Here is a 27552-nt window from a genome sequence, read left to right on the forward strand (position 1 = left end):
AAACCATTGGATACTGAAGTGATGGACGGAATAGTTCTGAGTGAGCAATGGCATAGCCTTAAAGGACAGATTGCTAGCATAAGGGCAAACTGCAAGATGAGGGATGAATATGTGTTCAAAAGCCAAATGTTTTCAAAATATAAAGTTTAAACTAAGTGATGTTAAAATGTTCCTTAGGGATTGGGAAATAAAATCTTCACTTTTAGATATATTGAGGAAAGACAAGTTGAAAAAAATCTCCTTAATAGGAAAATAAAGCTTTTGTTTTTACCCTGTACCTACAGTAGCCTGATAGCCCAACAGCCCACAAAACAATATCTCAGTCATCTCAGGGTCGATAGCCAATCCCTTACTTAACCCTCTAACAGTACTAGCTTCGGTATGAAGGGGGTGGTACAGACTGAGGACAAATAAATGCAGAATCATTCTTACAGTTTTTTATGTTAGAGTCTGGCTGCAAGAACAATTTACTGAATAACTGCTGGTTTATTGCAGTGCAGTGGGCGATTTGGAAGAAGACTGACATTGGATCCAGGATAAGGAATTCATAAATGGCTGGCATCTTGACAGGCTTTCTGGATTACTTTCCAGAACACAGCCTGGAAATTAGTTTTCCAGCCACACTGACAATAAGAATTTAGTCAATATGCCAACCTGAGACAGAAAAACGAGTGAATGGGACCACTCCACAAGCCACAGAGCATACTTGAGTAAGGTGCGTTCTAGGTAACAATCAATCCTGTGAGATCTCACAGTGATGGCTGGTGGTACCTAACCCTCTTTCATAATGAATAGGCACACTAAAAAAAACTTGGAAACCAGGAATATATTTGCCACATTTATTAAAACTAAAATCCTATCTTACTGCACATAGTATGTATAGTAACAATTACAAAAATAAAGATTACAGTAGCAATGACATTTAGCAAAACGCTGAATAATTGAAAATATTGTAAAATGATGGTAAACGCTTCTTTATATCAAGATCCTACAAATCCATGGAATGGAAATTGGCCACATAGTATTGTCTTCTGCATCTCTGCAAAGTAACTCAAGGATCATTCTCTCTCAATGGCTTCAGCAGGTGCCTGGCAGTGCCAGGGTCCCATTGCATGCAATCTCTCTCAGAAGGGGATGTACAGAATGGGTTAGCAATAGCCTGTCGTTTTGCAGCTTCCTGCCTCTGGGTAGGAGCCTCAGGAGTTCATGCATTATTGTTCTGAAATCTTGTCTGGGTTGACTCCAGTGGGATCCTGTCTTCATTTCATGCACTCACCCCGTCCTTTGGAGGACACAGAGAGACGCTTTTCCACAAATGGTGGCAGCAGTGGTGCTTTTGAAGTGAACGGACAGGAGGAAGGCATGGAGCTCTGCTGAATCTAAGGAAAGTCTCACACATAATTATAAACACATCCACTGATATACTGAAACATCTTTTTCTTCATAAAGTATAGACAAAAAAACGGGAATGTGGTAAAAAAAACTTGCAATTTGTGTTAGTTGAAAAGTGACTGATTTGTCTAAAAACACATGCTCAACTCTGCTCTTGGTATGTTGATTTATAAATGGCAATTTTTCCTTTGTATTTTTGTAGCAAGAGGCAACACAACTGTATGTGGAGAGTTCAACTTTGTGTCTGATCCAGAAGCAGCATACATTGTGCTGAGAGATTTCACTTGTCCTACATATATTGCCACATGGGAACATACATGCCGGAGCAAATTATCATGGGTAAGTACTGCACAGTGTGGTCAATTTCAACCAGGGCAAGCTTCTCCTTACCACTGCTAATCATCTGGTGAGAAGGCATCTTCTTGAGGAAGACTGAAGGTCCTGAATGGTTCACGATAACATGGTGGGCCCAAACTAGCAAAGCCTAAGCCAACAAAAGATGGGTACTTGACACTGACAAATAAATAAAACATGCACAGTTGATTATATTGGGCGATGATCAAATTAAAAAAATGTTCGATGATAAACTGAACTTTTAAAAAGAGTGCTTAGTCATGGTATAATCACTTAGCGGACAGGAAGCCAAAGTACATCTGAGCTAAATAGACATGGTAAACACAACCCACAATGCCAACTGTTAGTGTATTGTGCGGATGAACAACTTCTTCCCCAAACTTTTCTTAGGAAAAGGAATCAGCCAATATCGAATTCTTGCAACAAGCACAATTTCCATGTTTTAGAATTGATCCAACCTGCAATTTTCATTCAAAGTGAAGACTATCACAACACTGATTCGTTTATCTTAAAATAAGAAATGTTCTCTCCAATACAATTTCACGTGCTCTTTTTCACAAAAACTAAGGGGCAGATTTACAAGACCCTTGCGACACATTTGCGCCGCCATTGTGTCACTGCTTGTGATGCATCGGCGGCGTAAATAATGCGCCATGTTGCGGCCCATTTACAATGTGATGCATCTAGAGAGATGTGTCACCTTGTAAAGCCCTGCACCACATTATGCCTGCGTCAAGTATAATGTATGCAGCGTGGGCGCCACTTACAGGACGCCACTGTGTCAAAACCCTATGCCTGCTTGGAGCAGGTGCAAGGAGTGAGGCAGTGTATTAGGAATAGGCCTCCCCATGCATTGCTGGAGTTGCGTCGTGCTTGCGACATGACTCCAGCAATGCGTGACTTTTGCGCTGACATATGCGTCAAAATTTCAGACGCATCTATCAATCCATGCGCCATGGTGCGACGTATTGTAAATACAGTGCATCCATGATGGCGCAACGGTTTTGCACGCAGGTGCAGGGAAACTGACGCATCTATACAGAAGCATCAGTTTCTTGTACATAAGCCCCTAAATATGTCTGCATGTTTTATAGATTCTCTGGACATTAAAAGATGAGCAAGTAAATATACTACCCATGAGCATTTGTGAGTTTATTTTACATATCCTTGCACGCCTGTCAAGTCAACTTTAAAGTCTGCATTCATCAAATGAGTTTTTGCCAAAATGGAAAAGTGCAATTCTTGTAATCTGTTTCTCAAAAAGCACATTTACTACTGAATGCTGAGCAAGGCCCGCTGTTTACTTTCTCATCTGAAAAATCTAAAAATGTAAATCTAAAATGGACGTACTTGCGCTGTGCGAAACCAATGTATGTCCCACCAAAATATCCAGACAGTATTTAACATGCCTTCATCATTTACCTTCTCTGTACATTGACGATGTGAGGCTTTCAAGGTCGAATGCTAGTGCCTTAGGAACGTGTGAATTTTTCAACAGGCAAAACTGACTGAACAATCCATTTCATTAAAAATATGTGCTCGGGTTGATTGCTGAGGTCAAAATACTGACCCACTACTGCCTAATATGAGTTCACACAGTGTGAGAGGCTATTGAAGAAACCCGCCCACAGGGATGTGCCCATGAATATCGAGGTAGGAGTCTCAATGGCACCAAATATCGTAAACTCAGTATGGGTAAAATATCGAAAGGTACGTAAGTATACATTTTCTATAAGTAACTCCACATATGTGTAAAGTGACTATATATATATATATATATATATATATTCACTGAAAAAAACATAGGTTTCAGGGGTGTTATAGTTAGCTGGACTTTTCACTTGTACAAAACCATTGAAATTCCCCCGTTATAGTTAGTTCAGCTAACTATAACTCGCGCGCCCGCAATCCACTGCTGATGACGTCACATATTACATCACTCATGACAAGGTCAGTGACATCACTCATGACATCACTGATGACATCTCAAATGACATCACTGATGACATCACTGATGACATCATCCAGTGAATGTGTGTTTTTCTGAAAATTAAATATGTTTTATATATGTATATCTCAAGGTCGATGGAAGAATAAATGGGTATATAAGTGTCTAAATGGATGATTTGTTTTTGAAAAATTGATTGTGTAACTGACTGATTAAGTGTATCATAGTGAATACATGGCTTAGTGAGTAATGTTTAAATATGTAAATATCTGTATCAGTCTCTCACTTTGTGTATAAGTGGCTGCATGGGTTGGTGAGTAGCTACATGGGTGTCTATATAGGTTATTAGTTGGTTTTTTGAGTATCAGTCTGAGTGTCTGCATGGTTCGGTGGGGCGTATTACGTAGTGCATAGGTGCATGAATGAGTGACTCACTGTTTGTATGTGTTGAAGACAGCATGTGTACAGGACTGTATGGGTGAATGAGTGTGTGTATGGGTGTGTTAGTGAGTGAATGACTGTCTCAATAGTATCTTTATGAGTGACTACATATGTTTTAAACTAGTATATGTGACTATTGGTGTATATAAGTGAGTATATGTGAGAGTGAGAGATTGAAAGAGTTCCTGTATGAATAAGTATGTGTTTCTATAAGTGATTGTTTAAAAGACTAAGTATGTGTAAGTTTCCCTAGAAGTAAGTGTGGTGGTGTGTGTATAACTGTATATGCAAGTAAATGTATGTTTGATTCTTTATTAGCATGAGTGACTATGTGTGTGAGTAACTCTATGGATGAGTGGCATTGTGTAACAGGATGTATAGGTGTATGAGTACATATGATGAGTGAGTACATGTATGAGTGACTGTATAGGACTGTTGGTGAATGAGTGGATGTGTATGTGGATCTTAGAATTACTGAAGAGGTTGTTGTAACTGGTATTGGTATGTCCATTGTTTTGAAAATTTTAGTCTCTATTTTTGAATGTGTGTATCAAAGGTTATATTAGGGTGAGAGGAGGTCTGCCACTCTATCACAAGGATGATGTCATCAGTGATGTCATCAGTGATGTCATTTGAGATGTCATCAGTGATGTCATGAGTGATGTCACTGACCATGTCATGAGTGATGTAATATGTGACGTCATCAGCAGTGCATTGCGGGCGCGCGAGTTATAGTTAGCTGAACTAACTATAACGGGGGAATTTCAATGGTTTTGTACAAGTGAAAAGTCCAGCTAACTATAACACCCCTGAAACCTATGGTTTTTTCAGTGAATTTCTGAGGTTTTTTAAATGCTAATTCCTAACTATAACGTGCCTGAAACCGATGTTTTTTTCTGTGAATTTCAAAGGTTTTTTAAATGCTAATTTCTAACTATGCCTACAGAGATAGGACATGTGAAGAAAGAAGAAAAAATGCACAGAAAGAAAAAAACAGAAGTGCAGAAAGAAGCAACAGAAGTCCTCAAAGACGAAGAAAAGTGCAGGAAGAAGGATAACGTGCAGAAAGAACAAAAAGAAGAGCTGAAAGAATCCTTGTTGCAAAAACATCCTGTACCCTCAACTTTTTCAGACGGATACTGGTGGTAACTGAGTCTGACTAACCAGTCCTAGAGCCATTGCTATGTAAAATGACACTTAGAATACAGTGAAAACACCTACATACACTAGGGAACATTATGCGTTGGGGTCCACCTGTGATTAGCATGACCTCCTCTGTAAGCCCCTAGTATATAATAGGGCAGGGGGATTAAAACTACCTCTTAAAACAGGCCACAGGGCGTTTTTGCACACGTTAATTCAGGCCCCGTCCCCTCCCTTCACCACTGTGTAAACACGCCCTGTGTCAGTTTTTAGTTGGGAGATTAAGTTCATTTGAATCCCTAGGGTCCAACTAGCCCACTAGGTACCTCCAGTAAGTGCCACAGAGCTGCATTGCAGAGAGGTGTAAAAAGTGGCACGGCCTGGACCACCTCTCTGCAATGCAGCTCAGTGGTGCTTACTGGAAGCACTTGGTGGGCTAGTTAGCCCCCAGGGGCCCTCAGTATTGAAGGGAAATGATATCCCCAATTTAAAACGTGCCATAGTGCGTGTTTGCACACGTCACCTCAGGCCCCGTCCCCTCCCTTCACCACTGTGTAAACGCGCCCTGTGGCTGTTCTAAGTTGAGAGATTAAGTCCCCTTGAATCCTAAGGGTCCCTAGGGTCAAACTAGACCACTAGGTACCTCCAGTAAGCGCCACAGAGCTGCGTTGCAGAGAGGTGTAAAAAGGGGCTTGGCCTCAGAACACCTGTCTGCAGCGCAGCTCCCTGGCGCATACTGGAGATGCCTGTTGGGCTAGTTGGCCCTCAGGGACCCTCAGTATTGAAGAGGAATTAATTCCCCAACTTACAACTCGCCAGGGGGCGCGTTTGCAGAATGCTGCAAGGAGGGGGCGTGGCCTCCGGCACAATGCCAGTCTTTTATTTATTTTAATTTTTTAAGAAGGGGGGCTGTCTGGTTCCCCTTCTTATTCTAATTTATTGGCCCTGATGACCCCATCCCCCAGGGCCTGTCTCCTAATTATATTTTTTTGACCCCAATCCCCAGGGCCGGCCACTGTTTTTTATTATTTTAAAAAAATATATATTTATAGACACACCTAGGACATGCTGGACAAACCGTACGTACCTACCACCATGACGATTTGCGTGATATTCATTAAAAGGCGACTATGCATACAATGAATCCACGTGGAATGTATTTACACCACTAGTGAAGCTCTGACATGTCTGATGTCCTACCGTGCCTAATCCCGGTAGACACCCTTGTCGTTTATTTATACAAACATGGGTAGCTATTGACGGGCACATTTAATACACATGCACACCAAGCCATTCAAAGGGGATTCGACAAAAATTCGACCAAAACTATGCAAGAAACCCCCCTCACGGTTAATAAAACACACATCCACTGCCGGATGTGTAATACTTTTTATTTTACTCTCTGGAAAGGGGACGAACATCACTTGAGAGTCACAGCGCGCTCCTGGCAGAGCCCAATGCTGTGTTACACCCACCATTGCCTGCCGAGTGCCACACACCTCTGTGTTGTATTCCACCAGCTAGTGCATATGCTATGACACTCTCTAGCCCATGTGCACTGTAACACCACCCCGTGAATATGTCATGCCACACTTGTCTTCGCACGGGTTATATTGCCCCATCTAACGTGCCTTCCTCGATGCCTATGTTATAACGCACAGTGCTATGCCATACATATTACAATCTGGGATCCATATCTTTGTCACAGTGCATATGCAACGTTACACTCCCCAGCACATATTTTATATTACAAATTTAGAGACTAGTTAGGTTACACAACACTGCCCTGTGCATATTACACTCCACGGCGCATATCGCATAGCACGCGCTAGTGCCTGTGCTATCTCGCGCTCTCCAATGAATCTGTCATTGCGCACAATGTATTGCATATTATATTTCACGCCCGGTTCATCTTATATCACACTTTTTGGTGCATAGTTTATACCATACACTATATCTAGTTTTCATTATCAATCGTGCTCTCAGGACTATGTTCTATATAACACTGTGTTCACCTACCCTTTTCACAGGCATTACATTTTGCAATAGGGGGTGGAGGGTCAGGGGGTGTTTCTGCCAAGTGAGCCCGGAGTCACAGTCACAAACGTCCTCTTCTTCCTAAATAAAAGTGAGATTATGCTGCATACTTGTTCATATTTTAAGTAGTTCCCACAGACACACGTTTTAAAAACCTATAAAGTTCCTAATACCCGCCTTCTCTGAACAGTTAGCTTGCTGCCCCATCCCCCTCCTCCCTATCCTCTGTTGTGTGAATCCATGGACTAGCCTCCTCCCTCCTGCCATGCATGGTCTGATGTGCTGCCACTGCCCTCAATTTAGTATGATGTACCAGTCCACTCCTCCTGCCCTCCATTGCCCAATTCTATGCCCCATCATTGACCTCCTGCTTAAACTCTGTGCTTAGCTTGCTGCCCCTATTCTCCTTCCCCCTGCCCTCCGATGTCTTTGTGCATGCCCCTGCTCCATCCTTTTTGCCCACCATGTTCCATGGACCTGCCACTCCTATCTACTCTGATTGTTCTGTTGAGCTGCCACTCCCCTCCCACCTGCCTAGCATTGTCAGATGACTGTAACCTGTCCCTGCCACCTCCACCCTGCCTATCCACATACCATGCCCCTATCCTCTTCCTCCTGTCCTACATGGTCCATTGTACTGCCAAACCCTTCTGCCCTCCCTGGTCTGTTGTGCTGCAACTGCTCCTCCTGCCTGCCCCGTGCGGTCTGTTGTGAGGCCCCTTCCCCTGAACTTTCTTGTCTGTGCACAGGTCCAGACCCTCCCTTCTATCCTCCATCGTCCTTTGTGCATGCCCCTGCACCCTCCTTCTTGCCCATCATAGCCATTGTGCTGCCACTAACCCTCCCACTTGCCATGCATGGTCTTCTGTGGTGCCATGGCCCCTCCCACCTTCCCTGTGTGGTCAGTTAGCTGCCCCTGACCCCCTCCCACCTTCCCTCCATGGTCTGTGTGTATGCCATCACAGTCTCACTGTTGCTCTTCACGGTGTGTCTTGCTTCTAGTGCCCATACTGCCTGACCTCCATGGCTATCTTGCTGCTCCTGCCCTGCCCCCTTGCCCCCAGCCCTCTGTTTACATGTGCAGACCCCTACTCCCTCCCTCCTGGCTTGTCTGTTCCATTGTAATGCCCCTGATCCGTCCCTCCTGCCCTTTATGGTCTGTTATGCTGCAGCTTTCTCTCCTGTCTGTCCATTATGGTCAGCTAGCTACCATTGCCTCTTGCCCCTCTGTTCTCTGTTGTCCATGTGCATGGTCCTGTCCCCTCCCTCTTGCTTTCTATGGATTGTTGTGCTGCACTCCCGCTCCGCATGCCCTGTGTGGTGTATTGTGCTGCTGCAAACCCTGATGCCTGCCCTGCAGGGTCAGTTTGGTGCACCTCTCCATGTCCCTCCTGTCCTCTGTTATCCAAGTCAATGTCCCTACCCCATTTCCTTCCATGATCCAATGTACCATACTTGAGAACATTTTGAACTTGGTAAGAGTAAGATTTTGAAAAAAAACTGGGGTATTGATTTTCCCCTTTGAGTTACATTGAAAAAGAGGAGATTGTAGACAGGAGACAGATCAAATAAAGCCCATTTGAGCTTAAAAACATTGGACGTTTCCTGGCTGAATCGGGTCTGTTGGCATGTATGGTTGTACTACCATTGCCTCTTCCTTCTGCCCACAATGGTCTATTACATTGCCACAGCCTCTCTTGCAAGTCCTGTATTGTTGGTTTGTTGCCCCTGCCCCCCTTTCCACTGCCCTCCATAGTCTGTTGTGCTGCCACGGCCCTTCCTGCCTGCTCAGTGTGGTTAAATTGTTGCCTTTGCACCCTCCTACCTGCCTTCAATTTTCAGAGTCCGTGCCCCTGGCCTCTGCCTCTCAACAGTATCCTAATGAACAACTAGATTGCTAACATTCTATTTTTATTACAAAAGTGTGGAACGCCTGATGTCATCTTGATGTAATCAAAACTGTAATACCTAGAGCATTTCCTTTAGAAATTACATATATGAGAGGGTCTTATTGGCATCAAAATTATGGTTAGTGCTCTAAAAGACTAAAATAAGGACATATTTTCTGAGTTTTCAAATAGCGACAAAGCACTTTTAAATTATTTGTTATCTTTATGTTTTTTTATCCAGTTGACCACTTGATTAAATGTTGCACTTAGGGGAGAGGATGTGGTGTTACTTCCAGAACTGCAGACTTTGCAACTGGGGAACCATGTTGGAGTTTCTGCTTCAGCTCGACATTCTGTGATTCTGGTCAAATCACTTAGTATCCCCATGTCTACAACCAAAATGAATTTGTTCTTGTGTGATGTAACCAATGCTTATGTAAAGCACTCCAATACCTGACAAGTCTGCACTATATAACACTGCAAAAACACAAAATAATAAGTGTTTTGCACACTTCTGTCATTGGGCTATATTTGGGCTACATCTGGGTGATTTTGGGCTACATTTGGGCTCTTTTGTCTCCTGTGGCCATCTTGGGAGATTTATTTGTTATGAAGTTTCCTAATTTCCTCATGTACTGCAGTCTCCTCAGTAGGAAATGCTTTCAGTTTTTTACTTTGGTTCCATCATGAAGGTATTCAGATATGTCACACATTTGCCATAAATTCTGAAAGTTAGCACTCTAGTTGCTCATTAGATCACTGTAGTAAAACTACTGTTCACCATGGAAGTCTGCTCCTGGTATTAAAAGTGCATGTTTCAGTCTGCATGTCAGAATTTTTTAATGAAATAGAAGAGGATTTGAGAAGTCACTCAAAATGTGCCCTCATTTTCTTTCTTCAGCATTAATCATAATTTCTATGGCAAAATGAACCCCCTCATTGTGTTCCTTTTTAAATTAAATGTTTTAAGTGTTACCAGTTTATTCCAATCAAGATGGCTTCAGGTGTGCCATACTTTTGTCATAATGAAGACAGTAAGCGCTCTAGTTGTTTTTAAGAACACTCTGGGACATTCTGTCATTGGGCTATACTTGGGCTACATCTGGGTGATATTTGGGCTACATTTGGGCTCTTTTGTCTCTGGTGGCCATCTTGGGAGACTTATTTGTTATGAAGTTTCCTAATTTCCTCATTTACTGCAGTCTCCTCAGTAGGAAATACTTTCAGTTTTTTACTTTGATTCCACCAAGAAGGCATTCAGATGTGTCACACATTTGCCATAAATTCAGAATGTTAGCACTCTTTTTGCTCATTAAATCACTGTAGTAAAGCTACTGCTCACCAGGGAAAACTGCTGCTGGTATTGAAAGTGCATGTTTCAGTCTGCATGTCAGAATTTAATTTTTTAATGAAATAGAAGAGGATTTGAGAAGTCACTCAAAATGTGCCCTAATTTTTCTTTCTGCAGCACTAATCATACTTTTTATGGAAAAATGAACCCCCTCATTTTGTACCTTTTTAAATTAAATGTGTTAAGACTTACCACTTTAATCCAAGCAAGATGGCTTCAGGTGTGCCATACATTTATCATAAGTAGGACTGTTAGCGCTCTAGTTGTTCTTTGGAACACTCTGGGAAGCTGCAGTAGAACACAAAGGAATCAACTGATAGTCTCTGCCCTTGTTGGATGTACATGTTTTACTGAGAATGTCAGACTTCATTCTCACATGACTGAGAAAGATAATGTGAATTTACAGAAAATAAGCTCTCAGTTTAGCTTATAGATCACCTTCCAAACCTCTGTGGGAAAAGCATGAGAAAATATTTTTCTCTCAATCATGATATCCCAGCAGAAGGTTTTTTCACATGGTGAAATCACCTTAGAACATACCACAATTCCTAAAATGAGTATGGTACCATCAACAAATGATTTATAATGTAACTAAAGTCTTAAAACCTTCTATTAACTGCAATGCTTTTTAATGAGGTGCTATCATGTATATTGGTCCCAAGATGGCTGCCAACACTTCTTGGAAGAAGTGCTGACAGCCAATCAGATCTCAGGATGAGATGTGTGGTTAGGCTCCGCCCACATATATATATGATTTTACTTTTGATTTTCTCAGGAACTACTGAACAGATTGACACCAGACCTGCAAAAGGCACTTCCCTGACCTGAGGACTACCTCTCTGCCAAATTTCAAGTAATTCTGTTCAGCCGTTCGGGCTGTACCTTGGACTAAAGGTTCCTATGGAAAATTGCATGGGGAAAATGTGTTTTGGGACCCCCTTTTTTCTCAGCCCCCGCTTGACATATCCGCCCAAGACTTTCAGGGTAGGAGCGGAGGGGAGCGCCCCACCTATTTTGAAAATTTCGCGAGGATTTGTCAACCGGCGCCAAAGTTATTCCAAATAGAATGTTGCGGATTTCCTATGGAAACACGGTCCTAACTATAACTATATACTGGCGACCGCCAGTAGATAATATATATATATATATATATATATATATATATATATATATATATATATATATATATATATATATATATATTTATATATTATTACCTACTGGCGGTCGCCAGTAGGTAGTTATAGTTAGGACCTATTTTCCACAGGAAATCCGCAACATTCTATTCCCAATAAATCTGGCGCCGGTTGACGAATCTTCGCGAAATTTTCCAAACTTTTGACCAGCTCCCGTCCGCTCCTATCCTGAAAGTTTCGTGGTGATTCGTCAAGCGGGGGCTGAGAAAAGAGGGGGTCCCAAAACGCGTTTTCCCATGCAATTTCCCATAGGACCTGTTGACGCAGCTACAGCCCGAACTGCTGAACGGAATGACACCAAATTTGGCAGAAAGGTAGACCTTGGTTCAGAGTCGTGCCTTTTGCTTAAATGGTGTAAATCCGTTCAGTAGTTCCTGAGAAAATCAAAAGTAAAATCACATATATATCTGGGAGGAGCCTAACCACACATCTCATCGTGAGATCTGATTGGCTGTCAGCACTTCATCCAAGAAGTGTTGGCAGCCATTTTGGAACCAATATACATGATAGCACCTCATTAAAAATCAATGCAGTTAATAGAAGGTTTTAAGACTTTAGTTACATTATAAATCATTTGTTGATGGTACCATACTCATTTTAGGAATTGTGGTATGTTCTAGGGTGATTTTACCATGTGAAAAAGCCTTCTGCTGGGATATCATGAATCATGTTTGAGAGAAAACTATTTTCACATGCTTTTCCCACAGAGGTTTGGAAGGTGATCTATAAGCTAAACTGAGAGCATATTTTCTGTAAATTCACATTATCTTTATTAGTCATGTGAGAATGAAGTCTGACATCCTCAGTAAAACATGTACATCCAACAAGGGCAGAGACTGTCAGTTGATTCCTTTGTGTTCTACTGCAGCTTCCCAGAGTGTTCCAAAGAACAACTAGAGCGCTAACACTCCTACTTAGGATAAACGTATGGCACACCTGAAGCCATCTTGATTGGAATAAAGTGGTAACTCTTAAAACATTTAATTTAAAAAGGAACAACATGAGGGGGTTCATTTTGCCATAGAATGTATGATTAGTGCTGCAGAAAGAAAAATTAGGGCACATTTTGAGTGACTTCTCAAATCCTCTTCTATTTCATTAAAGAATTCTGACATGCAGACTGAAACATGCACTTTCAATACCAGCAGCAGACTTCCCTGGTGAGCAGTAGCTTTACTACAGTGATCTAATGAGCAACTAGAGTGCTAACATTCTGAATTTATGGCAAATGTGTGACACATCTGAATGCCTTCTTCATTGAATCAAAGTAAAAAACTGACAGTATGCCTACTGAGGAGACTGTAGTAAATGAGGAAATTAGGAAACTTCATAACAAGTCTCCCAAGATGGCCACCAGAGACAAAAGAGCCCAAATGTAGCACAAATATCACCGAGATGTAGCCCAAGTATAGCCCAATTACAGAAATCCCAGAGTGTTTTAAAGAACAACTAGAGCGCTAACAGTCTTACTTATGACAAAAGTATGGCACACCTGAAGCCATCTTGATTGGAATAAAGTGGTAACACTTAAAAGATTTAATTTGCAAAGGAACAAAATGAGGGGTTTCATTTTGCCATAGAAATTATGATTAGTGCTGCAGAAAGAAAAAATAGGGCACATTTTGACTTCTCAAATCCTCTTCTATTTCATTAAAAAGTGCTGACATGCAGACTGAAACATGTACTTTGAATACCAGCAGAAGACTTCCCTGGTGAGCAGTAGCTTTACTACAGTGATCTAATGAGGAACTAGAGTGCTGCCATTCAGAATGTATGGCAAATGTGTCACATCTGAATGCCTTCTTGATGGAACAAAAGTAAACAAGCATTGGAAATGCAATAGGTCTCGCCCTCGTTTAAGTTAAAGCAATTCTGTTTGTAATTAGGTGGCTTTTTAGCTTTGCTTTGCTTGTATTAGAGTTTTTCAAACGTTCATGTACATACCATGCATATATGTATTAGTAGTAGAGAGTAGTAGAGTAGTAGAGAGCAAGTAGTAGAGAGTAGTGGAGTAGTAGAGAGTGAGTAGTAGAGAGTAGTAGAGAGTGAGTAGTAGAGTGAGTACTATAGAGTAGTAGAGAGCAAGTAGCAGAGAGCAAGTAGTAGAGAGTGTGTAGTAGAGAGTAGTAGAGAGTGAGTAGTAGAGAGAGAGTAGTAGAGAGTGAGAAGTAGAGAGAGTAGTAGAGTGGTAGAGAGTGAGTAGTAGAGTGAGTAGTAGAGAGTAGATGAGAGCGAGTAGTAGAGAATGAGTAGTGGAGAGTGAGCAGTAGAGAGTGAGTAGTAGAGAGTGAGTAGTACAGAGTGAGTAGTACAGAGTGAGTAGTAGAGAGTAGTAGAGAGTGAGTAGTTGAGAGTAGTAGAGTGAGTAGTAGAGAGTGAGTAGTAGAGATTGAGTAGTAGAGAGGGAGTAGTAGAGTAGTATAGAGTGAGTGGTAGAGAGTAGGAGAGAGTAGTAGAGTGAGTAGTAGAGAAAAGTAAACAGTGAGTAGTAGAGCGAGTAGTAGAGAGTAGTAGAGTAGTAGAGAGTGAGTAGTAGAGAGTGAGTAGCAGAGAGAGTAGTAGAGAGTAGTAGAGAGTGAGTAGTGGAGAGTGAGTAGTAGAGAGTGAGTAGTAGAGAGTAGTAGAGAGCGAATAGTAGAGAGTGAGTAGTGGAAAGTGAGTAGTAGAGAGCGAGTAGTAGAGAGTGAGTAGTAGAGAGTGAATAGTAGAGAGTGAGTAGTAGAGAGAGTAGTAGAGAGTGAGTAGTAGAGAGTAGTAGAGTGAGTAGTAGAGACTTAGTAGAGAGTAGTAGAGAGAGAGTAGTAGAGAGTGAGTAGTAGAGAGAGAGTAGTAGAGTAGTAGAGAGTGAGTGGTAGAGAGCAGCAGAGAGTAGTATAGTGAGTAGTAGAGAGTAGTAGAGAGTGAGTAGTAGAGAGTGAATAGTAGAGAGTAGTAGTAGAGAGTAGTAGAGAGAGAGAGTAGTAGAGAGTGTCGTAGAGAGCGAGTAGTAGAGAGTAGTAGCGAGTGAGTAGTAGAGAGTAGTAGAGTAGTAGAGAGTGAGTAGTAGAGAGTAGTAAAAGTAGTAGAGTGAGTAGTAGAGAGTGAGTAGTAGAGAGTGAATAGTAGAGAGTAGTAGAGAGTGAGTAGTAGAAAGTGAGTAGTAGAGAGTGAGTAGTAGAGAGTAATAGCAAGTGAGTAGTAGAGTAGTAGAGAGTGAGTAGTTGAGAGTGAGTAGTAGAGAGTGAGTAGTCGAGAGTAGTAGAGTAGTAGAGAGTGAGTAGTAGAGAGTAGTAGAGAGTGAGTAGTAGAGAGTGAGTAGTAGAGAGAGAGTTGTAGAGAGTAGTAGAGAGTCAGTAGTAGAGTAGTAGAGAATAGTCAGTCAGTGTCAGTCAGTCAGTGTCAGTCAGTCAGTCAGTGTCAGTCAGTGTCAGTCAGTCAGTGTCAGTCAATCAGTGTCAGTCAGTGTCAATTAGTGTCAGTCAGTGTCAGTCAGTCAGTCAGTGTCAGTCAGTCAGTGTCAGTCAATCAGTGTCAGTCAGTGTCAGTGTCAGTCAATCTGTGTCAGTCAGTGTCAATCAGTCAGTGTCAGTCAGTCAGTGTCAGTCAGTCAGTGTCAGCTAGAGCAGCTCTGCTGACCTGGTTCTCTGGCTCTAAAGCAGCTCTGCTGACCTGGTTCTCTCTCTCTAAAGCAGCTCTGCTGACCTGGTTTCTCTGGCTCTACAGCAGGTCTGTTGACCTGGTTCTCTGGCTCTACAGCAGCTGTGCTGAACTAGTTCTTATGCTACAGAGCAGCTCTGCTGATCTAGTTCTCTGGCTCTACAACAGCTCTGCTGACCTGGTTCTCTGGCTCTAAAGCAGCTCAGCTGACCCAGTTCTATGGCTCTGAAGCAGTTCTGCTGACATGGTTCTCTGGCTCTAGAGCAGCTCTGCTGACTTGGTTCTCTCCCTCTAAAGCAGCTCTACTGACCTGGTTTCTCTGGCTCTGCAGCAGCTCTGCAGACCTTGTTCTCTGGCTCTAGAGCAGCTCTACTGACCTGGTTCTCTGGCTCTAAAGCAGCTCTGCTGACCTGGTTCTATCCCTCTAAAGCAGCTCTGCTGACCTGGTTTCTCTGGCTCTACAGCAGCTCTGCTGACCTGGTTCTCTGGCTCTAGAGCAGCTCTGCTGATCTAGTTCTTAGGCTCTAGAGCAGCTCTGCTGACCTGGTTCTCTGGCTCTACAGCAGCTCTGCTGACCTGGTTTTCTGCACTCACGATGCACGCACCCGACTTCGCGAAAATATATTTAAAAATAATATAAGTTTATTATAAGTACAAATATATTATTTTGATGAATATCTTACATAATCTCTTGCCGTAATATGTATATTAAAGACACATACATATCATTTTGGAACATACATTTTTTTTGTGGGAGTCGCGCACCCAGCGCGCCTCAGCACGTATATGATGTCACGCGGGACCCCCAACCGCGCAAACATCTTGTACCGTAATGCGCATGTGTCGCAAATGTGCGGGAGCAGGAGTCGCAGACTGGTCGCATACCAATTGCGCATATTACGTGATATTAAATGTATATGATGTAACTGAAAAACACGCAGCCGTCGCACACCATACGCGGATCCTTCATGACTTTTCTAAAATGGCGGCTCGAATGCGCGCACCCACCGTGATGTGTACACTTTGAGTGCGCGACTCTGAAAAAAATTGGATTTAAAAAAAAAAAGAAAATAATATAAATATATTAAAATAAAAAATGAAAAAAAGAAAATTAATCAATATTTCAGTTTTAATTTTAAAAAATCTTTTTTTTTCAATTTTCAGAAAAATATATAATGTTATTTAATGAATAAAATATTTATAAATAAACAGTTAAAAAACTGTAGACGTTATAGTTAGAAATTAGCATTTAAAAAACCTTAGAAATTCACAGAAAAAAACATAAGTTTCAGGGGTGTTATAGTTAGCTGCCCATTTCACTCATACAAAACCATAGAAATTCCTCCGTTATAGTTAGTTCTGCTGACTATAACTCACGTGCCCGCAATGCACTGCTGATGATGTCACATATTGCATCATTCATGACATGGTCAGTGACATCACTGATGACATCACTGATGACATCTCAAATGACATCACTGATGACATCATCCACTTGACAATCTGATACACCTCATCATACACTAATATAACCTTTCATCACTCACTGTAAAATACTGAGTACCATATTTGAAACCATTGACACACCAATACCAGTTACTACATACCCACTCACTGATTCCTCAGTCTACACACACAACTTCCCATTCAACAACAGAATTATCTTTACATGCAGTCATTAATTAATAGAACACTATCAAATGCACTTATACACATATATAGACATTAACACATCAGCAGTCATCTTAGTCGGTTATGCAGTCATCCTACTCACTCATGAAAAAAATGTATCGCACTTAAATTTACTCACTTACACAATTATCCAACAACACCTCATTTATTCAAACACATAGTAACTCATTGTTAATATGTTAAAAAAGCACCATAACTATTATACACTCATTCATATAGTTACTCTCACAATCACTGACTCTTACACATACTTATTTATATACACCAACTCTCACATACAATGCCTTTTATTTTTGTACTTTGTTGAAGATGTACTACTAAAACATATATTCGCTCACCAACACACAAATAAATAACCTCAGTCACCTAAACAACTGTTTCCACATGCACTCTTAAACCCATACACCTAGTCAATCAACCATTCACACATCTATGCATAGAGTTACACACACCCCATCCAACCACACACAAACTCAGTGTCCCATACAAATACTCACCCAACTAATCAATAACTAATATACACACTCATGTAGTTAGTGACCAACTGATGCAGCATGTTATACAACAACAGAGACAGTGCTGCACACATTCACATAGTTTAGTTTCTAATCCATGTATTAAGTGAGACACTTTTAATTACTCACTTAAAAAGACAGTCAGACAGCTACTAAATCCTCCATCCAGACAGTTATATATCCACTCAATCTTCAATACAGATTGGTATATATATAATACATATTTAAATTTCAAACTAAACCACATTCAGTGGATGATGTCATCAGTGATGTCATCAGTGATGTCATTTGAGATGTCATCACTGGTGTCATCAGTGATGTCACTGACCATGTCATGAATGATGCAATATGTGACATCATCAGCAGTGCGTTGCGGGCGCGTGAGTTATAGTTAGCAGAACTAACTATAACGGAGGAATTTCTATGGTTTTGTATGAGTGAAATGGGCAGCTAACTATAACACCCCTGAAACCTATGGTTTTTCTGTGAATATATATATATATATATATATATATCTTTTCGAGGTGCACAGATGTGAAATTGAGAGTAGTAAATCTATACTTCCTCTATATGGGCTTATCTTTTGATATTTTGTCACTCTATATTCTGTGTACGATATTAGTGTATCACAATTTTCCTAGGCTCGATATTCCGTTGTGCAATTGTCCATGGGTTTGGTTCATAGCTGGGATATGATTGGGATTTCATGTTTGGGAACATGTGGAATCTAAATGGAATAAAACCCCTTGACCATTTTGCAGCCAAGTTTTATAAAGCAGACTCAGAATGTCAGTGCTTCCAACCCATGTTAAGAGCAGGGAAGTAGCCAGAAAAAATAAATACCCCCCACTTGGACCCGCATCCAAAATGGCTACGAGCGAGACAGTTTCTTTCTTTCATATTTTCTACCTTTTCTCTTTTCACTCCCTTTGTCTAGCACTCCCTTCCTCTAATCTCCCTTTTCATCTCTCCTCTCCCTTTCCATGTCTCCCTTCTCTCTCTCTTTTCCCTCTTACATTTATACCCCTTCCCTCCTCCTTGTCTTACCCTCCCTTTCTTTTCACTTCTCTCCTGCTTGCCCTCTTCGATTTACTGCTACCCCTTCTTCTCTCGTCTCCCCTGCTCGTCTTGTCCAATCTCTCACTTCCACTCACACATTTGCCTCTCTCCTCATCTCTCATCCATCATTCTATTCCATCTCTCTCTTCCCCTGTAACGCCTTTTCGAATTTGTCTCTTTCTCACCATCACACTCCTCCATTGGGCCCTGTTTTTTCATTTCTTCCTTTTTTTCAGAGTGGGGGTGCTGCCATCAATGTTACATCACTCAACTCGTACAGATTGTCAAAAATTCAAGTGTCACACAAAAACCAAGTGTAGAAAAATGAGCCACGTCTATTATTCTAGAAAGTGGTATGGGTCTGCTATGTAGTTTGTTGTGTGTTTAGGATCACACTATGACACATATGTTATTAAAGCAATGTGTGGTAATACGCTGTAATTTATACACAGCACATTTTCCATTAAAATGGCTGCTTATTTGTGCAGCCATTTCACTGATAAAACTATATGGCGCCCTCATGATAATGGGTGGAATTGTGTTTCACCACATATTTTTCATTTGCGCAACCAAGTATTTGATTTGTTCTGATCCTAAAAAAACCATTGGATCCATCACACTTGGAATTAAAGAAAAAATGGACTAGTTTGTGCATTAATGACTGCTAATAAATTGTAGACATTTGTACAGTTTATTTATAGGTATTTCCATTTTGCTGTGTGTTTGCAAAAAAAATGACACCCTACAGCCTTTCACATCAGCAAGATTGCCAAATGCTTCACTTTTCAAAAATCTCTCTCGCTTTGCAGTCAAAGAAAAGTAACCATCAAGCTGCATGTTCAAAGAATAAACATCAACCAGTAAACGTGACAGGACAAAACTAACATTTCATGGCTTGATCATTGCTCATTCACCTTCGTAACTCGAGCATGGTTGTTTTGGCCGTGTTACAGAATTGCTCTACTTTTACTTTTCAGCACCTCGGCTATTAAATAAAACAAAGCAAAACGTCGGCATGCATTCGAGAGTTGGCTGTTCCTGGTTTTTACTGGGAGACGAGCCGGTACTTAGAGACTGTCTGGGGGTTGTAGTTCTACACTGGCAAGCCTCCAAGAAGAGGAAAGTGTCTGTGAACTACGACTCCCATAAACCTCACTCCCTGCAATAAGCAAACTGAGCTGGAGCTTTCTGTCAGTGACAAGCTCCTCTCGGTTCAGTGTAAAGTGCTCTGTGGGTCCAATAGCATCCTCCCCTCCCCCCGCTCGAGCTGATGGAGCAGAGGGTTCACCATGCCAGTGGTTAAGAGTTCAAATAAAACATTTCACTCACGTCCCTGACAGTGTCCTGCTGGAGCATAGCGTTGTTGGAGGCAGTGTCATGGTAGTATATCTCGCTAACATACAGAACCCTGCTTTAACACACCCCGGGCACATACGTAGTCAAAGATCCAAATTGGACAGCAGCACATCGGGAGAAATGAGTGCATAGAATGGGAAAAGGCATTAACACTCTCTAGATATAGTCAAGTAAATCAACTTTAAAGAGGAGTAAATCAAAATGTTGCACATAATGTAACATACGTGTTCTAGGTCAGACACAGTTACCTGCCTTAGATTATGTGGCCAGGTGGACATCTTCTTTCACGCAACTTGGTTTTACCATCAATTAAATAAATTCTGGAACATTGTAAATGGTTGTCTCAACGTAACATTGAACATAATGTCCCTCACAGGAGCTAAATACATGCTGTTGGAATGATTCTAGGATGTTGTGCCTCCTGACATGAATTAACCGCATAATATACTATCTGGGTTGATGGTTTCCCATAGAGGCATAGTGAGTCCCTAATGTAGCTCTGAGTGCCAAATACTGGCAAGGTGGCACTCTGACATGGACTAGTGTGTGCAAGTAACAAAATTGGTGTGTGAAGTGTCTTAAGAAACACAATAACACATAGGGACCACAGATGAGATATAGAGAAGTTCCTAAGAAGTGTGCCCATGGACAGAGTTCAGACGCCTCGCCGTGCCGAAGTTAAGGAAATACAAGAAGGCCGACTAGATCCCGGTTCAATAAAACACTTAGGGCCTGATTCACAAAGGTAAGCTTACATGCTTCTGTAAGTTTACACTTTTTCAATATTCACAAAACTGCATTTTAATAATAATTTTATGAGTGGTGAAACTTTACAGTCGGTTCAGAGAATTTCGCACATAAAATATAGGACAAGCCTATCTTCTTATGTGCGGAGTACTCCGCCCCTATTGACTTACTATTAATATGCACTTTTATGAATAATGAAAAAGCTTACACTTACACAAACATGTAAGTTTCCCATTGTGAATTAGGCCCTTATGCTATAAAACTACAATAGCCTTTCTTATTGACAGTAGATTTTCTTAATTAAAAATGTGTGTCTCAACTATCCTGACCCACATTTTAACTAGGGGTTCGTGAAATGTACTTAATTTGCTTTCGACTAATTATACAAAATTTGAGAATGTGTTGGCAAGGAATGAACGAAGAAGAACTATATGGAAGAATAAAAGAAGAATCTGGTCAAATATAATGTGTGTTCTGCAGTGTGCATTCAAGGATAACAACTGTAATTTAGATGTTTCATGGGTTTGGAGGGCATTAGTGTGGCAGCCCTTCCCTTGAGCTTTCAATTTTTAGGTCTAACATGAACACTGGTACACTTTTGGTGGAGTTTGTGCTAACTTTATCCCTGCCACCCACTTCTGGTTTCTAAGTCTTTGCAGTTACCCAGGGAAGCACCTATTTTGAAAATTAACAGCAGAAACAAAAGTGATAGAATGTAATTTGTGGTTGACTATCATCCATCAGCTCCTAATTACAAAAAGCCTTAACAATTATTTAAAAATAGACACCCTATATCTCTTGTTTCTGTAATTTTTTACAGTCATTGTTGTTTGCTTTCAGGAATGGTATGACCAATGGGTGAACACGGGCACTGCAAAAGCTTCCTTTATTAAGAAAATATATGCTCTCAGCATGAAGACATCCAGAAGTGAAAAAGAAGTAAAAGAAATGGTGTCTGGTGCTGGATTTGTGTCCTGCGATGCATATGCAATGGCAGCTGCCATAGATAAGAGCACAATAACATCGTCCATAGAAACTGTAGTAACAGTGGAGCTCAATGGGAAATTTACAAGAGGGATGATGGTGCTGGATCTGATCGATGAACTTAAAAGACCTAACAAAGCTTTTGTCATGAGCGGATGTGATGTGGAGAAATTTAAGATTCTCATGGAAAACTCTGTCAAATAAATGATTCCCTACTGTGTTCAGATGAAGACTTGTTCCTTTAGTGACTTTTCAGTTAAGTTTCCCCTATTTTAACTGTAGAGCATTTTTTAAACAGATTTTAAAATTATTATTTTGAGCAAGAATTGTATTCTCTTATGACATGGTACAAATATTTGCAATGGTTGAAGTAATGCAAAGTTATGTGATCTTTAGTTATAATAATGCTAATGTGAGGTATATGTTAACGTTATTTCTCACTTAAATTTGTTGCAATTACTGTGTTGGTCTTCCAAAGGAATGCATGATCTGTAAAATCTTCCAAGTAAACCTGAAGTAGTTGCTAAATGTTTTAATTATGTGAAGATCTGTAAAAATACATAAAGATGTAAAAATTTTAAAATGTAATTTAAAGTATAAGAGATTACAGTAGTAGACAATAAAAAACATACTATACAAAATATATGATGTGTAGTTACATTTATGCAGAAATCATAATATCGAAAGGATACTAACAACCATGATGAAGAACTCAAAGCAGATTACTTTTCACAATAGCAAGTTACCTGGAAGAAAACAAACAGACGCATTAAACATTATATATATAATAAAAACAGCAAAAGCTTTGAACCCTAGTCTTAATGCCCAAAAATCTGCGTTCCGCGACTTCGCGAAATTTTTTGCTTGTTCGCGTTCTCAATATGCGTGTTCGCGAGATATTTCACCCCGAGCACGCAAACAGCGATCGCGAACAGGAAAAAAGTATCGCGAACAAGCAATTCCGCGTGTTCGCGGAATTTTTGCGTGTTCGCGGAGATTTTTTACCGTTTCGCGGAGATTTGCGTAACGCGATTACGCAAATTCCGCCCACCACTAATTATTAGGGACAAAATATGAAGGACAAAAATATTTACAAGGTAAAAATAAATAGGTAAGTTCATCCACCACCTCGCCTTCGTGTAAAGTTTTAGGGTGATCTGTGAAGCAGGGGCTGAGACAAAGGGGCGTTCCAAAACACTTTTTTCCACTTGCAATTTCCTTAGGGAAAAACACATCGATACATAGAAAATGGCTAATTAGAATTACACCACATTTTCTCAGAATCTGTTTGTTTTGTGATTTGATGCCTATTTTTTCAGCTTGTTAAGATATCAAAGTTTAAAACATAGCAATATATGTTGTTGTAGGACTCTTCCACAATAAAAACAACAAACACAGCATTTTGATTGGCTGGAACCATGGGACACCTGTGGGACTGAGCAATTTGATTGTCTGCCACAAGATAAAGAAAAAAGTTGTGATCAGCGCGTTGGCCACCAACAGGGTTTGGTCACAGTGCATGGCCACAGGCCGAAGGCCAATGCAAGGCGGAGGGTTGACAGCAGACCTCATAATAAGACATTATTTTACATTATAAAAAACAAAGACATTCAAGTTAAGTTAGTAAGATTTAAACATTCATAAGAAAACCTTAGACATTCACAGAAAATTCCCAAAGTTTTATTGGAGTTATATAGAGGTCTAACAAAATAAAAACTACTGTTTTAAACCCAAATGAACACTGAAATTCATTAGTTATACCTAACTGCTATGAATATAACTTGCAACACTATGATGCACTCCTTATGACCTCACATAACATCACTGATGAGATCTGAAATCTATGGCAGTGCAAGTTATACTTTTATCAGTTACATATTAGTGAATTTCAGTAGTTTTTCAGTTTTAAAATGGTAGTTTTTTTATTATTGGAAGACCTACATATACGCATAACTCCTCTTTAAACATTGGTTTTTCAGTGTATTCACATACATGTTAACTGAAACAACTAAGGTTAAAAGGACATTATAGTTAAGAAATGAAATAATATCCTACTGTACATTAAAGCAACCTAAGAAATTCACTGAAAAAACTAAAGGTTAAAGGTAGTTACTGTTAGATGAAAATGTCAGTTCAAACATAACATTCTGAACAAACTAAACCACTTATAATCATCAGTTATAGTTATCTCAAGTAACTATAACACCGGATCTAAACTAACTATAACTCATTCCCCCACCATGCACAGTGTTGTCATCAATGATGTGATTTCAAATGTTGGAGTGATTTTATCAATGATGTCATAGAGCATGCCATGCGTGTATTAATATGTGAGGTAATTAGCAGTGCATAGCGAGGGCATTAGTTACAGTTACCAGTTATTTCATGTCTTAAAATACAAGAGCAAAAGCCAGTCATCCCCAAAATTTACTTAATGAAGGGTTTCCACCTGCAATTCACTTACTCTGTGTCTCTAAGCTCTGTATATTACTAGATTTTTTGGTCCGTTTCTGTTTAAGCACCTCGCGGTCATGTGACGTGGGACCGCGAAAGCAATGTCATGTTGTCCCGCAACAGAATGCTCAGTTTGATAATGCTCCTTGCTCTTATGTCACAGTTGCTGTAAGTCAGGTATACAAACAAAACCAAGTGGTTAGCATCTTTGATCATGATTGAAACTTGTAGGATTTTACAAGTAGGAATAAACATAGTAATGACTAATGTTTTCCTTGCATGTATGACAACGCAGGCTACAGGTTTATTGCAATCAGTTCCCAAGGGAAGTTTCACAGACTAGTCACAATGATAGCCATACTAATAATTTGTATTGAGTGCATGTGCATGTGTGCTGCCAATATACACTCTCAGGTGCAGTGCTCACAAGCCAATACACAGTATGGGAGTCCAGCTGTGATTTTGCATTGATATTGATACAAGAATGAACATTCATAACTTTATCTCACCTTCAACCAACCGATACCATAATATGTGGGAGTTCCTCATTTGAGTTTGAATGTAATGCATGCTAAAAGAAATGTCATGTACCGAATATGATCATCTAGCACATGAGGGCTGCAACAATAATTTGTTCACAAATATATAAGTATTCTTTAATGGTTTGTATTTGAATTTTTCTTATTTGCACTCCATCACAGGTCCAGTACAGAAAATAAGTCAAGTTACAGCAAAGTGTGCAGATGAGTGACATGTCCAAAAGAACAGGTGCATATAGAACAACTATATGCAGCAATTCTAAAAACACAAGGCAGTCCTCCATGCAAAGGCCTCCAGCCAAGCTACAGAGTGGCAACAAGCAGAGTATCAAACAAACATACAAAGTTTGTATAGATGGGACCTGCTGGAAGGCAAAGACATAAAAATTGTAATAAATTGCAAGCTATATATACGTTGAAACCTATTCAAAGAAAATGTTGAATCTAGCAGAACTCCGTGCAGTAAAAAAATGTTCCACTACCGGGTCGAGTTTGCCAGTGCACTCATTCGCATTGCGATGGGAAACCAGAGTGTGTTCACACGTACTAAATCATGCACAAACTGCACCACGTGGTCCGCATGGGCAAGGTCATCTTGTTTTTCTGCTCTCTTTTATGGTGCTGGCCTAAATCTTAATGTCGCTTCAATCTTTCTAATCCTCCTCCTTTATTACATATCTACCCCAAATTCTTATTTTTTTATAATAGTCTGTGTCTTTATGTTTGTGTATTTTATGTTTTTGGGAAACAAATTGTGTTTTTGTGACTTTTTGACTTTATTTCCCCTTACTTCCTTATTTCTCTCTTCTTTCCTATCCTTTCCCTTCCTTTTCCTTTTTTTCTACCCCACCCAGTGCCATGGCAGACAGAGGACTTCCTTGCGGGTGGCACAGTGTGCAACCCGGGGCAATCTTTGGAGAGGAGGTGGCAACACAATATCTTTTTGTGCAACACCACCTTTGCTCTATGCTGGCAGCAGACGGGAGGCCTGATAGTGGATACCCCCTGTGGGAGCATCGGTGGTGCTGTGGGACGGTGCGCCAGTGTGTACGGTGCACCAGCCAGGTTCACCACACTCCCCAGCAGCTAACGCACTGCTGGGCGGACATTCTGGACCACGAACAGGACCTGCTCAACCGGCTGGCTGTCGAGATTCTGGGACTCATTGAGTATATTTATTATTTGTTTTGTTTGTGTTCTACAATGCTAAAATAAATTCTGAATAGCATGCTGCTCACACTCGGAGGTAAGTTATGTTTAGTTTATGCTGATATATTATTGTGTGATCCAGTTTCTAGTTTCTGCTAGGCAGGTGATCAGTGCTACCTAATCGTACTCTTTATAGGCACTCGCTTTGGTTGATTAATTAAGAAGCCATTGCAGACTGTTCTCTTGTCATTATAGTGAATCAGTGATTAGCGTATTCTCTTTGTGACTTGTTTATGTAGCTTGTACAGCTCAAATGTCTTTATCTCATAGCGATGTGTAGTATGCATCTATGCATTGCAAAAAAGGGAGACTCAGTTGGTCCATCAAGGGGGTTGAGAATGGAAATAGAATCAAAGATCATTCACTGGAATGCATTAGCTCCAAATGTAGTTTTTGTTGATGAAATTTGGAATAGGGATTTATCAGCAACTCAATGACAGTAGATAGACTTGAGTCAAGACAAGTAGTACTAGAAGCTATCTGTTTTAGAGAAGTACAATGCAACTGTGTTTGCTTGTCATAAAAAATGTTGTGGAGATTATTAACTGAATAACTCATCTATTTTTTTTTAGTTTTAGTTTCTTTTATTAGCACCCAAGGGCAAGAAGAGGCCCATCTCTAGGAGGTGGTAAAGTGGTTACCTTGCTGTTTGCAGACAACACTCTGCTAGTTTCTAAGACTCTCAGAGGCCTGCAATTGCTTCTAGACCAATTCAAGGCCTTTTGTGACTCTCGGGGCCTGGAGATCAATACATCAAAGACAAAGCTCCTTATGTTGAACCCACACAAGTCATATAAAGGAAAGTTAACACTAGGCGGAGTCTCGTTAGAGAGAGTGAGCACCATTGATTATCTAGGGATCACTCTCTCCGACGACATGTCCTGAAAGCCCCAGATACTGAAACGCAGTCTGCAGAATAGATAGATAACAGGGACCTTGATTAACGAGCATAGGTCCTTTCATAGTAAACTGGTAGCAGCTCCTCTCCATATATAGGACTGCAAGGCAATAAGTTCAGCATTGTATGGAGCGGAACTGTGGGGATTTGAGAAGATGGAAGGTTTGCTGACCACAGAGAACAAGCTTCTGAGGGCCTTATTTTTGCTCCCCTTTACACCTGCTAAAGCTGGATATGGGACGAGCTACCATTGTCGAAAAGGCCAAGTTACGCCCTTTGTTATTTTGGATCAGTTTAAAATCAACTCCAGAGTTGTCTTCATATGTGGCTGCCATTTACGAAGTCCAGGCACTTGATTGATTCAAGAAGATCCCTTGGCTGCAGGAAGTGAAATCCTTGCTCACTGCTATTGGCCTAGAGGGACTGTGGGAATCAAGGGATTGCGCAGGGCACACTACCAAGGAATTACTTTAAAAATATTATTGGCATTGGGTGGCCCAGTCTTCCCTTTTATATTCATCCTGGGGCCGCCTAACTACTGAGTTCCTGAAGTTCAAACAGCTTGCTTCAATTGACTATTACGATTTCTCAGGACAGGAAGCTGTTTATGCAATTTAGATTTGGTTCGCTCCCAGTGAACGCTTTTACAGCTTCCTGGCGCCCATTTTCCACTGATTTACATAATGGTCCAGGCTGTCCTAGTGCTGTGTAA

At 40.7% G+C, this 27552-nt stretch overlaps 1 protein-coding gene across 1 annotated transcript in view; it reads left to right on the forward strand.

The window, feature by feature from the left end:
- LOC146822856 (uncharacterized) overlaps positions 1-22383 on the forward strand; it is a 90796-nt gene extending 68413 nt beyond the window's left edge. Inside the window, exons 4-5 of the mRNA XM_085607028.1 lie at positions 1595-1731; positions 21597-22383. Of these exons, the coding sequence (XP_085463154.1) occupies positions 1595-1731; positions 21597-21944 (485 nt within the window). The 3' untranslated portion in view covers positions 21945-22383. The remainder of the gene's footprint in view (positions 1-1594; positions 1732-21596) is intronic.
- The last annotated feature ends 5169 nt before the right edge of the window (positions 22384-27552 follow it).

Source organism: Triturus cristatus, chromosome 5_2, assembly GCF_964204655.1.
Source record: "Triturus cristatus chromosome 5_2, aTriCri1.1, whole genome shotgun sequence".
Classification (NCBI taxonomy): Eukaryota; Metazoa; Chordata; class Amphibia; order Caudata; family Salamandridae; genus Triturus; species Triturus cristatus.